The 16,232-nt window shown below is 38.3% G+C and overlaps 2 protein-coding genes across 2 annotated transcripts in view; both read left to right on the forward strand.

Moving 5' to 3' along the window:
• The window catches only part of col7a1l (collagen type VII alpha 1-like), a 93,648-nt gene extending 85,508 nt beyond the window's left edge, over positions 1-8,140 (forward strand). Inside the window, 12 exon segments of the mRNA XM_046873987.1 lie at positions 513-566; positions 651-704; positions 859-921; positions 1,004-1,066; positions 2,380-2,496; positions 3,549-3,626; positions 3,707-3,760; positions 3,850-3,898; positions 5,310-5,519; positions 6,161-6,226; positions 7,277-7,450; positions 7,629-8,140. Of these exon segments, the coding sequence (XP_046729943.1) occupies positions 513-566; positions 651-704; positions 859-921; positions 1,004-1,066; positions 2,380-2,496; positions 3,549-3,626; positions 3,707-3,760; positions 3,850-3,898; positions 5,310-5,519; positions 6,161-6,226; positions 7,277-7,450; positions 7,629-7,642 (996 nt within the window). The 3' untranslated portion in view covers positions 7,643-8,140.
• A 4,999-nt stretch (positions 8,141-13,139) lies between these two features.
• On the forward strand, positions 13,140-14,276 carry ucn3l (urocortin 3, like). Its single transcript, XM_046873988.1, has 2 exons — positions 13,140-13,399; positions 13,610-14,276. Exon 2 carries the CDS (start codon positions 13,621-13,623, stop codon positions 14,029-14,031), a length of 411 nt encoding a protein of 136 aa, XP_046729944.1. The 5' UTR covers positions 13,140-13,399; positions 13,610-13,620; the 3' UTR covers positions 14,032-14,276.
• The last annotated feature ends 1,956 nt before the right edge of the window (positions 14,277-16,232 follow it).

Genomic DNA, 16,232 nt, shown 5'->3' on the forward strand with positions numbered 1-16,232 from the left:
TTAGTTTCATTAGTAATAGTAATAGCAGATTATTTTTTACTAACATCTCCCACCAAAATACGTAATGCTCCCTAACTCCAAAATAAATTCTGAGTACACTCTAGAAACAAATGAATAAAAAAAACCTGAAGAAATAAGTGAAGAAATGTAACGATTATACAGATGTTTCCTGACAGATGTGCTGCATAATGCAATTGAGCAATAAATAATCAACTGTGCTCTGTAGTGTGCATGAAAAGATCACAAGAAGGACAAATCAAAGTGACTTTGTTGTTGGAGCATGTGCGTCAGTCGCAAAGATGAACAACTGGCTTGTTCCAATTTTGAGATATAAGGACGAGTGCAAAAGTTTTCACCCCCCCTCCTACCGCTTGTTTATTCATTAGGACATTATAACTCTAGTTAAATGAATGAAGGTTTTCTGTTTCTGTTGAAAATAAATATGGTATTAAATATGGATTTTTTTTGTTGTTGTTGAACTTCTTCAGTCTTTGTATTTCTTATTTCTACAGGGAGAGAAAGGAGAGCTTGGATTACAAGGAGACAAAGGAAACAAAGGAGAACAGGTAAAGATCTTACATGCACCCTGAATGGTTATTATATCTATCTGTCTGTCTTTCTATCTATCTGTTTTTTAATTTTATCTTTAGGGTTTCCGAGGCATGCCAGGCAGGATGGGAATCCCAGGAATAGACGGGGAACCGGTATTTATTTTATATCACAAGATACACTTCATGTTAATGCACAACTGAAATAACACCTTGTATTGTTTTTTTTTGTTTTGTTTTTTTTCCTGTTGTTCAGTTATGTAATAAACACATTTATTACTAAATAATTTCCATGTAATGTTAAATACAGGGCAGTATAGGAGACCCTGGGGCACCAGGCATTCCTGGACTAAATGGACCCCCAGGACGAAAAGTGAGTCTTCAGAATCATGGAGTAGTCAGTGGAATTCACTTTGCATGCTCACTACAGTAGGTTATTTGTTGCTATCGTTTAGGGAGAAAAAGGTGATGGAGGAGTACATGGACTTGATGGTGAACCAGGGAAAAGAGGAGAGAAGGTCAGTATGAATTATTGTTATGGGGTCATAATAACCAATGTGTGTCAACGCTGTGGTGAATCCCATCCGGTCAAATTGGGTTCTATTTTGCAAATTATTTTTATTATATTTTTTTTTAACCATGTGTCCAAAGTCAATTTCCCCCTAATCCATTTTGGATTTTGTTGAAAAAAAAAAAAAAAATTAAAATTCAAACCAGTATCTAAAATTCAAGTCTATTTCCTGTCGACCATCTTTAATTATGCTAGTCATCCTACAAATTACGTTCTATCAACACCAAATTTTGCACACATCATTTTCAGACCTACATGAACATGTTACCATATCATTTTGAATCAACATTTGCAAACAGTCGTCCCTCGATTTATCACGGTTCGATTTTCAATTTGGCTCATAACTATTGTATTCGTGTCCCGATTTCAGTTCATCATAAGAAATGAGTAACTTGACAAAAAAACTTAGGTTTCTGCTTATTTATTGGTTGTAAGGGCGGAGTTGAAGATATACATCACCATTTGGCCAATAAAAATAAATAATGCAGTGATGTGTATCTTTAACTCTGCCTCTTCTTTGAGGTCACAGGACACTTCAATTAATAAACATGCGGAGAAACTACACATAGGCTGTACAGTACTCACTATAAATGTGATTTATCTACGGATTTACACAACATTCATCTCGCTATATTCTTGCTAATGTTTTCTGTGTGTTTAAAGAGTGTGGGAGAATGATTTTTGGTTAAAAACTATTACACAAAAGCCTCCATTTATCGTGAAAATTTGTTTTTTGCAGTCAGTTTTGGTACGTAACTACCGCGATAAATGGTGGACGACTGTATATTGGGGAAGGTGGTAGTTTTGTAATGCATTGAACTGATTCGTTGAATCCTAATTGGCCCCTGAGCAAGGCTCTTAATCACATAGCTGCTCAGTTGTACTGTATGAATGAGATAAATGTTAATCACTTTGGATAAAGGCATCTGCCAAATGCCATGAATGGAAATATAATGGGCAGGAGAATCTGACAGCAAATCTGGCAAACATGAAGTTTATAAATTGTCATTAATTTTTGTTTAAATGCTACTTTTGCTTTAGATGCAGAGATTTATTTAAATTCTACCTTCCTTCAAGTAAATATACATGGCACAAAAGTACATTAATGTTTAATGAAATTCTACCTATTTTAAATATATTTCTTTTAGTTTACGTGATTTACTATCTTCCAGACTTTTAAATACATTTCTTGAAAATTAAACTGCATTGACTGTATGCTGTGCGTCATGTCGGAGATGTTTGGTCTGTGCTCCTTTACAGGGACCTCAAGGTTTTCCAGGATTCCCAGGTTTTAAAGGATCTCCAGGTTCACCAGGTCCTCCCGGAACTTCAGGTCGACCAGGCCCAGTTGGACCTAAAGGGGAAGTTGGACCTAAGGTATTACTATTATTATTATAGAAACCATCAATACAATACAAAAACGCAATATAACAACACGTGGCATTACAGAGAGAGAGAGGAATTTCACATATGGAGGGTAAAAACCATTTTACTAAAGCAAGAAACCCAGTTAAGACTCCAAACCTCTACAACCGAATCTGTGCACCTACAACATCTGGAGCAGTTCAGAATCAATATTTGTCTAATAACATGACAAAAACATAAAAATGTTAATAAAATACAACCTACTCACCAGAGATGCAGATTCATAATGTGCACCGCTCCTCAGAGGCTGTAATCCAGTGGTACCGCTGGTATTCAATGGTCTGGAAGTGGAGAACAAACCCTTTCCTGGGCTGAGACACGCTAGCTAGCTTCAGGGTTGACCGACCTCCTCAGGATGACTAGCTTTTCTTTAAAATGTATTTTTAAATATGTCAGAGACCAAATCAATTTCTCTTCCTCCGTAGGCATTATTAAAGTCTAACTCAGATGTATTAATGTGTGCAGAGCTACACACGTGTTTTGACAGTCGAACTTGGCTGTAACAGTTTCCCTCTAATCAACCAATCAGAGGAAGGAAAAATGCTGACGCTCTTCTGGGCCAGCGAGCTGCCCTGTGAGGCGAATTTGAGATCTGATTGGTTAAAGAAACAAACCTGTTGCTAATATTCTCTATGGTCAAAGGCCAGCAGTACTGACTCTGAAGGCTTTGGGCAGATTAGATTGACATGGCAGCACATAGACGCAGAAATCTGATTGGACAAAAAAATCTAACATCCACATACACGTACTGGAAGCAGTGCAGCCATGAGAAACACGAAATGAGGAGAATAAACTGTTGGGAATAAATTAATACAATTTCATTGAACAAATATTAGAATTTAGGTTGTAAATGTAGGTCAGATGTCAGTGTTTAGGCCAGCAGAGAAGGCTTTGCTGGCCCTGACCACCCGCCACTGGTGTAACGAGAGGTACTGGAGAAAGGATGAAGGCTTTAGAGGCAGTTAAATGACCTGCTCAATATCACGTTTCAAACCTTTTCTCAGGGAGAAAGAGGAAGAAGAGGAAGAGAAAAGCCATGCCAAAGAGGCCAACAAGGAAATCCTGGACAGAGAGGCATAAACGTAAGCTGTTCTATAAAATAAGTTCTAGACTATGAATCAAAAGCTGTGTTCTTTATGACTTATGTTTTTGTTCTGTCAAGGGTGACGTGGGACTTGAAGGACAGAAAGGGGAAAAAGGCGATACAGGGCTTACAGTGAGTTTTGGTTTCAGTCTTCAGTAACTGCTGTAAGCTGTGAAAAGTTTAATATTTTTCTCAGACCATTATTATTCTTAATCATATAGGCAGACGAGGTGAAAAACCTGGTGACGAAAGAAGTAGTGGGAAAGTGTGGTGAGTCAATGAGATGGTTTTATAAAGACTGTAATATTTAAAGTGTGCTGTTATAGAAAAATAATCAATGACAATGTGGGATGAAGCAGTCCAGAGCTGTGGTTTACACCCGGACGTTGATTTTATTTGATTAATCAAAACTAAATAATAATATATCATTTTTTTGTATTTATACATTTTGAATTCATGTTGTGGAAAGTTCCTAGTTCCTGTTCTGACTTCAATTATGTCAAGACTATGGGCAAGGACTCATAGTTATTGTAATTCCCAAAGATTCAGGTTATATATTTTGTGTTTCTTTGTATTTTTGTGTTTTCATTACGATTATTTTGTACATTGCACCTTATCAGCCGTTATCTTCACTTGCTTCACTCGTTGTTTCCCCACCAATCTCTCTCATTTTTTTATTTTAAAAAAAATTAAATGTTACCAAGACACCGCAAAGTTAAATCTTCATTGTTCTGAATGCAGCTTGTCATGTTACCGGGACGGTACAAATTCTAATCTCCATTGTGCTGTAGGAATTGAAAAACGTAAAATTAAAACTTTACCCCGTATGAAATCTCTGTGTTAGTTGTTACAATAGAAACGATATCAGAACATATCGCATTATTAAAAAATTATATACATAACATTAAAAAAATCTATCAGCATTTATGACATTTGGCAAAAACCTTTAGAGCAATGTACTATTATTTTGTTAATTTCAACTCACAAACTTTTGATCAGACGATCAACCACTGAGCTACCACTACCTTCACCTTCAGACCAATCAGATTCGAGATCTCATAAATGAAGAATATCTGCTAAAATCTGTAAATCAGTTTAAAACATCTTAATTCTTTCTGAAAACTGTCCTCCTAGCAGCAGTGCCTGTAACGCTCTGAGCACAACAGGGAGAAATGCACTTCAGATGCTGCTCTGTACATACTGTACCACGTTTTTTTTTTTTTTTTTTTTGCACGAAATAAAATCCAACCAAACACATGAGGAGTTGTTGGTGAAACAAAATCTTTACTTCTTTTTAAAGGTATGCGGACACTCGCACTAAGATGTACCTATATACCTAATAAAGTGGCCATTAAAAGTGTGGTCAAGTGTGTGGGTGGTTCGTTATGTGCATGCTTTTGCCCTACTGGTGTGTATTTGTGCTTTTCTTTATACAGTTATGTGCTCTGAATCTCCCACAGCTCTAGTATGAAGACCGCATGGGTTCCACCATCTGTTCTGTTCTCGGCGGAACAGGTTGCTGAACTAAGCGGCGGCTTCAGGAGTCATTCAGAGGAAAAAAGAAATCCATTAATACAAATGAAACGTGTGACACCGTGTTTTATTGTGAAAAGAGTCCGAAATGAGAACAAGGTTCTAACGCACGAAGTGTGTTGAAATTTCTGTCTTCTGTTCGATCAAGGCAAAGATCAAGCGTACCTTCTTGTGATGAACACCAAACATCCAGGAGAAGAAAGTACTAGGAAGAAAGAGGAAGGAACGCAGGAATCTTCTCTCGCTCATCTGGATGAGGCGAATGAGGGACAAAACACTGCTTTAACATTGGGATCTTCTACGGCTTCACCCACTGTTTCACACACTGAGCCAAACTTAACTTATGAGAATGTCACAGGTGAGCGTTCGGATAATCAGTGGATCGATTCCAGGCTTTTGGGTGTTCATAAGACATTCATAAACAGTGAAAAAAAAGAACCGATGGAGGATTCTGAAATACTCATTTAAAGACTTTGATATCGGTTACAAAACTTTTATTACATTTTAGGTGTCACAATTTGCCATTTTCAAGTTTCACGTTTATTTCCGTACAGTTTTTCACAATGGACATCGTCTCAAAGCAGCTTTACAGAATGTAAAATTTTAATCTAAGTGAATTATGTGTATTTATACCCGATGAGCAGCCTGGGGTGACTTTGTCAAGAAAAAAAAATCCCTAGATAGTATGAGGAACGAACCTTGAGAGGAACCAGACTCAAAAGGGAAACTCATCCTCACGTGGGTGACACCAAGAGTGTGATTATAAACCGTTAAAACATCACAAACACCAGAGAGTGAGAAATATCATGAGCACTGGAGTGTGTGATTATCAGAAATGTCCTTTCTTCAGTCTTCTACAGTTCCAGTTGTGGAACCAGGGGCTCCTGAGCAATAAATTAGTGAACACAGTAAACGCTTTCAATTTTTAAGTTGAGTAAATAGAGACACAGCTGCAGTGCACAGATGCTTCATATGCTGAAAAATATTTATACCTCCCAGGAGCTGAAATCCGAGAGAGCGAGCCCATTCAGAGAGAACGAAGATACGCCATCAAGGTGACGCCAAGTAGGTATTGCTTATGTTGCAAATAAAAAAAAAAAAGCAGGTATTAAAGCTGAACAAAACATTAAGGTACAATAAATAGTAAGTGCATTGTGTTAGAGGTGTACCAGTGTTTAACAGTTTAAGATCTTAAATAAACCATGGTTACTGTATGATACAGTATTTGTCAAAATTGATAGATTTACAAATCAAATTTTTTATGTTCTAAATAAAATTTTCCAAAATGGATCGTTGAAACTAGTATTTCATCATTCTCAGGGATTTCTCATGCAAACAGAATTGGACGCGGTTGTACACTTAATTACAGGCATATTAAACACATGTTAATGTGTAACGTTACATTTTAATATTACTGCTACTGTTACTATAATTCTGCTACTGCCACTATTACTATTATTACTAATACTACTATTACTACTGCTTCTCTGGTGGTCTAGTGGTTAGGATGCGGCGCTCTCACCGCTGCGGCCCGGGTTCGATCCCCGGTCAGGGAACCAACCCCTAAGGGTTGCACAAGCCTTAGTTCCGGTCCCAAACCCGGATAAATGGGGAGGGTTGCGTTAGGAAGGGCATCCAGCGTAAAAACATGTGCCAAATCAAACATGCAGATAATCCGCTGTAGCAACCCCTAATGGGAGAAGCCGAAAGAAAGTTTACACTACTACTATTAGTACTACTAATGCTACTATTACTGCTACTATTATGATCAATATTACTACTAGTATTAATATTACTATCACTGCTACTCCTTGCACTACTACTACTGCTTCTTCTAATGCTACTAGCAGTACTACTTCTTCCTTAATTATTTCTATCACTATCTAATATATATCTATTACCACTAATATTATTAAAATGATGAGACCTAAAGTGCTGCTGTTACTAATGATACGACTACTAGTATACTCTCAGTATCTCTACTACTACTACAGTTGTTTCTACTACCACTGCTCCTACTCACCTCACTAAACTAACATTACTACTGTTACTCGTACCTGATGGTAATTATATAATATAATATATTGTTGACCTCCTGTGCGGTTTCCTCCCCAGAATTCTGTCTTGAGCCGATGTCCGAGGGCCACTGCTCCGAGTACGTGCTGCTCTGGTATTTCCACCCGAGCTCTGGAGCCTGCCGACCCTTCATCTACAGCGGCTGTGGAGGAAACAGAAACCGATTCAGCACAAAACATGACTGTCAGAATTACTGCAGCCCAGGGCAGAAAGGTAACCAATCATTCACAAGCAATACGCTGCAATACAGCAGAATACAGTCGATCAATTGTTCAATAATTAGTACAATATGAAGGTTTGTTATGACTCTGTCTTTTAAAAAATTTTGTGTGTGTGTGTGTGTGTGTGTGTGTGTGTGTGTGTGTGTGTGTGTGTGTGTGTGTTTATGCAGATCCTTTGTCCTGATGACACCCCTTCGCTGATAGGGAACGACTTCAACTCCAGTTTCTTTTCCATTACAAAACAATTACTCTTTTTGTACATTTTGTTAGTTTTATTACTTTTTTGTGTTAACATTTTTTTAAGTGCAACATTACTGTCCTTGCTGTATATGTTTTGATGTTTAACCATTTGGAATTGTTTTGAATGTATTTAAAGTCTCATCTGCGAACACTATACGTCATATTTGCATACTTAGAGCCCTACGTTGCCTGTGCACTGTGATATCAGTATGCAATTATAGCCCTTGTCATGTGATCATGGAAGTCCTAACCTTAAATATGTTTACCGCACCGTTTCAGTACGTTTCGTACACGATTGGAATTACACGCTCCCTTCGATCAACACTTTGTGGTCATTTTGCACTAACACTGCGCCGTTTATTTAAAACCGATTCGGCTCCTGCTCGTTCGTTTTCTATTTCTGAGGATATTAAAATGGATTTATAAAGGCACTATTGGGAAATCATGATTCTCACTGTCTGTTTGTGTGTGTGTGTGTGTGTGTGTGTGTGTGTGTGTGTGTGTGTGTGTATGGGTGTGAGTTGTGTGTGCGTGGGCTTACGTCGTGACCTCTCTCACACTTGCTTTCATACAGTCCTATGAGCTCCATATTGCGTATAAATGCTGCCATATTGGCTTCGCTTCAACTCAATTTGTTGAGTCGTGTCTGGAGAGAGACTCCTGGGGCCAGACAGAGAATCCTCAAGGAACTGGATGTTTTCAAGTGTGTGTGTGTGTGTGTGTGTGTGTGTGTGTGTGTGTGTGTGTGTGTGTGTGTGTGTGTGGCCAATAGGCTGTGGCAATCCCACTTTTCCCCCACATTACTTTATATCACATTTATATCCTGAGGTCATTGTACAAGTTGTAAGGTGGTCACCTGTAATCTAATAAGATGTCACCATGTGTGTTCTTGTTTCTCTTCAGTGTAATTTTGTCAATGCAGTGTGGGCCAGCACTCCAGATGAACGCACAGCAGGAAGAACAAGTCTCCAAGGACAGATAATGTGTTCTAGGGGATCCCCAATCTAAACATGTCTGAGAGAGAGAGAGAGAGAGAGAGAGAGAGAGAGAGAGAGAATGAATAGTTTGCAGCAGGATTATACAGACATCACATCATAGTCTGCAATACAGTAAGGAGTTTGTTTGTTACCTGGAACAAATCATTAGTCATGTTCCACCAACAGCAGCAGGAGATAGATTGTGCCCCTAGACGAATGTAACTCCGGCTAAAAGTTGCCTTTTTTTTGTGATCGAAACACAACACGCACTCCTACGTTTTGGTATGACATTAATAAGGTTGCTTGGGTTGGTGTGACTTGTTTAACAAGTCTGATGAAACACTTGGACACCGGAACTCAGTTGTTGGATGATTTGTAACAGCCTGAAAATGCACTATTTAATAAAGGTGTGGGTGAAAGCTGAGAGGAAATATCTTTTCTTAGTTGCTTTAAAGCATTTCTCGAATCTTCCTTAATATGTGCAAACCAGTAAACAATTAGTACAAGCAGCACAACACTTTAGATTTCTTGCAAAAGCCTGTACTTTTTTCAAAATCTTTAGTCAGGCTTTAAAATTAGGTATTTATGTCAATGAACATCGCATTTGTGATAGAAGAGTGTCTGTGAGAGTGAAAGGGAAAGTTTATAGGACTGTGGTGAGACCTGAGATGTTGTATGGTTTAGAGACAGTGGCATTGAGTAAAAGACAGGAGGTGGAGCTGGAGGTAGCAGAGCTGAAGATGTTGACGACGATGGACAGGATTAGAAATGAGTTTATTAGAGGGACAGCGCATGTAGGGCGTTTTGGAGACGAGGTGAGGGAGGTGTGATTGAGATGGTTTGGACATGTGCAGAGGAGGGACATGGGGTACATCAGTAGGAGAATGCTGAGAATGGAGCCACCAGGAAGGAGGAAAAGAGGAAGACCAAGGAGGAGGTTTATGGATGTGGTGAAGGAAGACATGCAGGTAGTTGGTGTAAAAGAGGCAGATGTAGAGGACAGGGGGGTATGGAGACAGATGATCCTCTGTTGCGCCCCCTCATGGGAGAAGCTGGAAGAAGAGGAAGTCAATGAACATCGAACTGCCATCAGAATAACGAGTCCTCTTGTCATTGTTTACAAACAAAATTCGAAATGTTTTGTCATGTTGTCAGTATGAGGGCACATGGTTTCAGTATGCACAAGGCTGAATTTCTTTTGTACAGCATCTATGAATTTCAACAGCAAAAACTGTATTTTGGCTATTGATTGCAAGAGACCAGACAGGATTCACACTTTTTCTGCATTGTTCTTGTGTTTGTTCTTATTGTTTATTCATTTTCAAGGATCACGAGATTCATCTTCGACCTGTTTTAGAGAAATGCTTGATCATCGGTTGATCTGATGCTGTAGACCCGCCTTTATTAGTGACATTCATCTGCACAATTGATCAATTCAAGACACGTTTACAAAAAAATTATGTAAATAGAGATTATGACAACTGGTTTAACCATTTTGCATTCAATGACTTATGCAATGAAATGGTGATGCCGAGATATTTTGGGGGTTAAAACTATTCAGGTGAGAAGCAGTACGATATATACTGTATTTTGATCAACATGACAATTGATAATGTCGAAAAACAGTAGACAATTGTATACAATCAATTAAATGGATGTACCAAAACATTCGCAATTTGTTCCAAGCAACTAAAAATTATTTTATGATGTACGCAACATGATGTAGAGGTCGAACAAGTAGTTTTAAAAAGTCTTTCTCTGAGAAAAGCTGTAATGCGGTCATTTACATCCAGGGAGTATTTACGGGAAACAATCCACATACCGGCATGTTTTTGGGAGGAGAACCGATGTGGACAGTAACCTCAACTACGGATCGATCCACACACCCTGGAGCATAAACAAAACTACTATAGAAGGAAGCACCACCATAAAGTCCTTAGGATAAAATTAATATTATATAATAATTATTAAAAAACTAGCAGTCACAGATTTTATGTAAAAAAAAACTTTTTTTTTTTTTTTTTTTTTTTTTGGTCATTTTCTTTAAAAGTATTCTTGACATGCAGACATTTTTGATTTTGATCAACCACAAGAGATTTCAAATCTTACATGCATGCAAATGTCTTTTTGTCCTGCAACCACCATCTTGTTAAAAAGGACATCAACAGGTCCTTCTGGCAGAGGCATCAAGCTGTATATATTACAATAGTTTTAAATTATTCTAAAACTATTGTGTAATGTTGATTGAGTGTGATTTGTGCCTCGACACTACACAGCTAATTGAGAGCGCTGTAGAGTTTGACCGTATTAGTGATTGCCATGCCCATGGGTGATCATTAAAGCAGGCTTTTGACCGAACCAGTCGACTTCCGGATGTGTTTTAATGACCTCGTAATTGCTGTTCATTCTGAGAGACTACAAAGCCAGAGGTTAAAAATGATTAGACACTCCCTAACCTTCTGCCATAATGTCATTTCTTAAATAAAGTTTTCCTAGTTTCACAATTAAAACAAGAAAAAAGATTTTAACCAAAACTAAAAAAAGGTCTCGAATAATTTACGTTGATTTAAATGCGTATCTTAAAATGTTGACTCAAAACCTTTGACTTATTCTATGACGTCATGATAAAACTAGGGGGCGTGGTTTACTTGTGACATGGTTTCTCAATTTTGTGTCTACAATTTGCCACTGACTATTAAGTTGGTAGCTTAGTGTTTAGGGCATTGGACTTAAGACAATGGACTTCTGAAGGTCATGAGTTCAAATCCCAGCCACACCAAGCTGCCACTCTCAGACCCCTGAGCGATGGTATCCCGTAGCTTTCACCTAGGGCACAACAGTCTGGGGGGTGCCAGTGCCCAGACCCCGCCCTGACCCCGCCCTGACCCCGCCCTCGCTTGTTTCAATTATTTACATGTTTTTTCTGCTGAGGTTTAATATACAGTATATGTTTACAATAACATTAAATTCAGTCCATTTTGCAATGATTATGATATATTATATGTGTTTAACATTTTTTATGGAAGTTTTTTTTTTTACGTTGTGTGGGTGGATTCTTGTCCAGGGTGTTGGATGTAAGAAAAAAGTTGTCTGCCAAATGCCATTAATATAAATGCTGTGCTTGTGCATTCTGCATCGGCTAATTGGAGAGTGGTAAAGAATATAAATTAGTCCTAATTAGTAGTGATTAGTTCTTAACCTTAGGAACAGGTTTCGGTCTCCTAGTTCAGGTGATGGAGGAATTTCATTCTACTGCCTCCAAAGACAACAGTTTGGAAAAAAGAACAAACACAAAAGGCTGGGAAAGTCGGGTGTCCCAATACTTTTGCTGATATAGTGTAGCTGAAATTGCTGAATTTTTCTCTTATTTTTATCTTTCAGACTGAACACTTCACCAAAAATCCTGTGGATGTTATAAAACAGGGTCGACAAGGTTCTTATTGTTTTTAATCAAGAATGAAATGTTAGCCAAGTCACATGAGATGTTAGTTCTTAGTGATGTGTTAAATTAATTCCAAAAACTAAAATGTCACCATGTTTACTGTATCGCTTAGTCACTCATTTATGCTGTACAAAGACTGAGAATGTGACACACGCCGTCACTATAAAAGTAACAACAATCCGAAAATAGACGTTTTTTCATGCTTTTAAACAAAGCAGTTTCTCATTTTATACTTATGTAACATATTTTATCAGATAGATAATAGCTGTATATTGTATTAATGTTATATATACAGTATATTATTATTATATGTCGATTCTACAGATTCAAAATTTAATTTTATGACATTAGATACTTTATTTGTATAATTTTCTTTTATTTATTTGTATTATTGCATTATTGATTCTGTATCACTGAGAGGGCCATGTGATCATACAGCACAGGAGAACAAATCCAATATGTTAAACCATATAATAATCCAGGTATATACAAAGCTCAGATAAGTAGATAGATAGATAGATAGATAGATAGATAGATAGATAGATAGATAGATAGATAGATAGATAGATAGATAGATAGATAGATAGATAGACAGACAGACAGACAGACAGACAGACAGACAGACAGGTGGATAGACAAACAGGTGGGTAGATAGATAGATAGATAGATAGATAGATAGATAGATAGATAGATAGATAGATAGATAGATAGATAGATAGACAGACAGACAGACAGACAGACAGACAGACAGGTGGATAGACAAACAGACAGGTGGGTAGATAGATAGATAGATAGATAGATAGATAGATAGATAGATAGATAGATAGATAGATAGATAGATAGATAGAAGTTATTAAACTCCGGTAAATGTTAATAATATAGAAAAGGAGAGAGAGAGAGAGAGAGAGAGAGAGAGAGAGAGAGAGAGAGAGAGAGAGAGAGAGAGAGAGATGCTGAACTGTGCCTGTCCCTGAACGTTTTGCTGAGTGTTTACAGCAGTTTGGGGTGTGTGTGACGTTACTGCTGGTGTAATGGGGCTGTACTAAACGCCACCCCGGCGCGTGGACTCACCGTCCGCACGCCATCTGCTTTAGTTGGAGTTGGGAAGCGCGAGGTGCGCAGTAGCCCATCTAACTTTTTAATTCTTAGTGGCTTCACATCCAGTTTTCTCTCTCTTACTCGGTACTCTATCTCGATTCCCTCCGGTTTAGTTTTCAACCAGGATCTGTTTGTGCAGCTGAGCAGCAGATTTTGGAGCAGTGTCCTCATCCAGCAGCAGCAGGTACCTGTGATAAACTAGTTTGTGCGTTATGCGCGCACTTTGGGTTCAGTACTGACAGATGTGTAGCATACTTACTTACTGACTACTGAAGTTTTATATGCAGAACTAATGGGTTTAAATGGTTTTTGGACATCAGGCAGGATTTGGGTATAGTTGGGGTTAATTACATGGCCAGTTGGAAAGATTGTATATCTCCTACTTATTTTTCAGGAGAGTAGAAGATGCAGAATCTGGGGACTCTCCTCCTGGTACTGGCCGTGCTCTGCACTCCGGTGTCCAGTCTCTGTCTGCGTGGTTTCCTGTGCGACGGCGAGGGCGAGCTGTTGTCCAGCGCGAGCGCGGACGCGGAACGAGCCTCCGACGCGCCGTACGACGGCGAGGACGCGTCCGAGGAGTCTCGGGAGAGGCGCACCGTGCCAGGCTCCAGCTACAAGTTTCTGAGCCACACCTTGCTGCGGAGCAAGATGTACGGCAACGGGGAGAGGAGTGACCGGCGCAGCAGGGTGACCCTGTCCCTGGACGTCCCCACCAACCTGATGAACGCGCTCTTCGACATCGCCAGAGCCAAAAACCTGCGCGCAAAAGCCGCGCACAACGCGCGCCTCATGGCGCAGATCGGCAGGAGGAGGTGAAGCTGCAGCGCGCTCATCTCTCTCTCTCTCTCTCTCTCTCTCTCTCTTTCTCTCTCTCGCTCTTTCTTTCACTTTTGTATTATTAGTGTATGTTAAATAATATGTATTTGCCACAAGTGTTAGCAATAACATACAGTGCAGACGGACATGTTATTAAAATGAACAGATATGTATATAAATCCATTATGTGGGGACCTTCTGAAACGCTTAACGTGGCTTCTTATGAATAAATTATTTTTTAAACATGTCCAGATTCTGTTTATTTTATAATTTTATATAGTGCACACTTCTAATGGTTTAAAACATTCACTTCCTTTTTTTCTTTTGTTAAACTTTGAAAGAAAAATATAGCTTTTTATTAGAAAGTATATCTAGAAATATAAATATAAAACATAAATATATAAAAATATATTTGTGTGTTTGTATATGTGTGTGTGTGTGTGTGTGTGTGTGTGTGTGTGTACGGCAATCAAAAAGTTTTGTCGCACACACACACCCACACACACCCACACACACCCACACACACCCACACACACACACACACACACACACACACACACATACATATATATAAAACTTGACAAGTTGTGTGGGAGTGTGTGTTCAATGCACCACCTCTCTATATCTTGTCCTAAATACTTTTCACTGACCAAAGGACCAATCAGCACAATTAAAAATGCAATAATTTGCATCTTTACATGGATCAGTGTGTTAAACACATTGGCCTGGACACACCATCATTTCTCCAACAACTTACTGATCAATAACTGTTGCCCATACATGCAGGAGAAGCGCAGCAGCTGGATCTAACTCCTCCAATTAACCTATACATCATTCATAATCAGTCTAATATTCACTCAGATCTTTTCAGTCCTCATAAATCACATTAACAAAAAGTAAGAGAGGAAGAGGAAAAGGGCAAGGAAATACTCACTGAGACAACTAGAAGACATGAAAAACTGTCAATGGAACCAGACTTAAAAAGGAACATCTGTGTGACAGCAGGCAATGTGACTTTAAATAACTTCTCCTCTATAACTGTGTACTATTTAGTCAAATTGTTTAGCAAGGTATTTATGAGCGTACACTTGCACTTACACTATATGGAAAAACTACTGAAAAACCTGACCTTTCCAGTCATATGTGGTTCTTCCCCAAACTGTTACTACAACATTAGAAGCACACAATTGTACAAGATGTTTTTGGATGTGGTAGCATTAAATTCTCCCGTTACTGGAACTCGGAAACCCAAACCTGTTCCAACATGACAATGCCCCTGTGCACAAAGCCAGCTCCATGCAGATATGCTTTTTATGGGATGGAATAGAAGATCTCCTGCTATAGAGCTCTGACCCCAACCCTACTGAACACCTTTGGGATTGGGGTTCTTTTCAGCACTTGAACACTACATGTATCCAGTAAACTGCTCTCAAATAAAACCAAGTCAAAAGGCGTTTCATTCTTTTTTTTTTTGTTGGAGAAAATCCATCCATAGATGATATATGAAGACATCCATTATTGAGAATCTGTCCATGTTATCATCTCATTAGATTAACCAGTACCAAACTCTCAAAACAAATGGTGCTGCATTCAATGTATGTTTACTCATTTCTTTATACCTTTATCTCATATCTTTATACCTTTACTATGTATTTTCAAACGGGTATATTGATCAAAATAATAGACGTGATCAGTGTAAAATGGGTAAAAGATACACACTGTAAAGACACCACACACAGAGAGCAAATACAACTTTAAAAACTCAAAGTATTAGTAAGAATTAGTTGATACTCCGTCACACACAATTATCTTTCTACATGCTTTTATTTGTTATTTTTAACTTTTTATTTCTTAGACTGTGTCAGACAATCCTTAAAATCCTCTAGGAACTCTTTCCAAATCACATCACAGCATATTAATACGTCAGCCAGAGACTTCACTCTTAATAACAGACTCTTTCTGCAGCTGAAATCGCTCTGTCACTCGTTCACTGATCCCTATATACTGCATGCGGGTTCAGTATATTTAAAAGTAAACAAAAGTTATTTTGTGAATTTAGACTAAATATTCCGTGGCAAAGAGAAAAGAGACGTCTTAGACACATTTGGTCACATTTATTTTATTAATTGTAATATATAAAATAAAGAAGTACATAAACATACAATATGTAAAGGGACTCTCTTTACAATGTCCTCAAACTG

The sequence above is a fragment of the Silurus meridionalis genome, chromosome 18 (genome assembly GCF_014805685.1).
Source record: "Silurus meridionalis isolate SWU-2019-XX chromosome 18, ASM1480568v1, whole genome shotgun sequence".
NCBI lineage: Eukaryota > Metazoa > Chordata > Actinopteri > Siluriformes > Siluridae > Silurus > Silurus meridionalis.

Bases quoted from the DNA above. Each gene is read 5' to 3' on its own strand.
- ucn3l (XM_046873988.1), top strand. From the start codon at position 13,621: ATGCAGAATCTGGGGACTCTCCTCCTGGTACTGGCCGTGCTCTGCACT.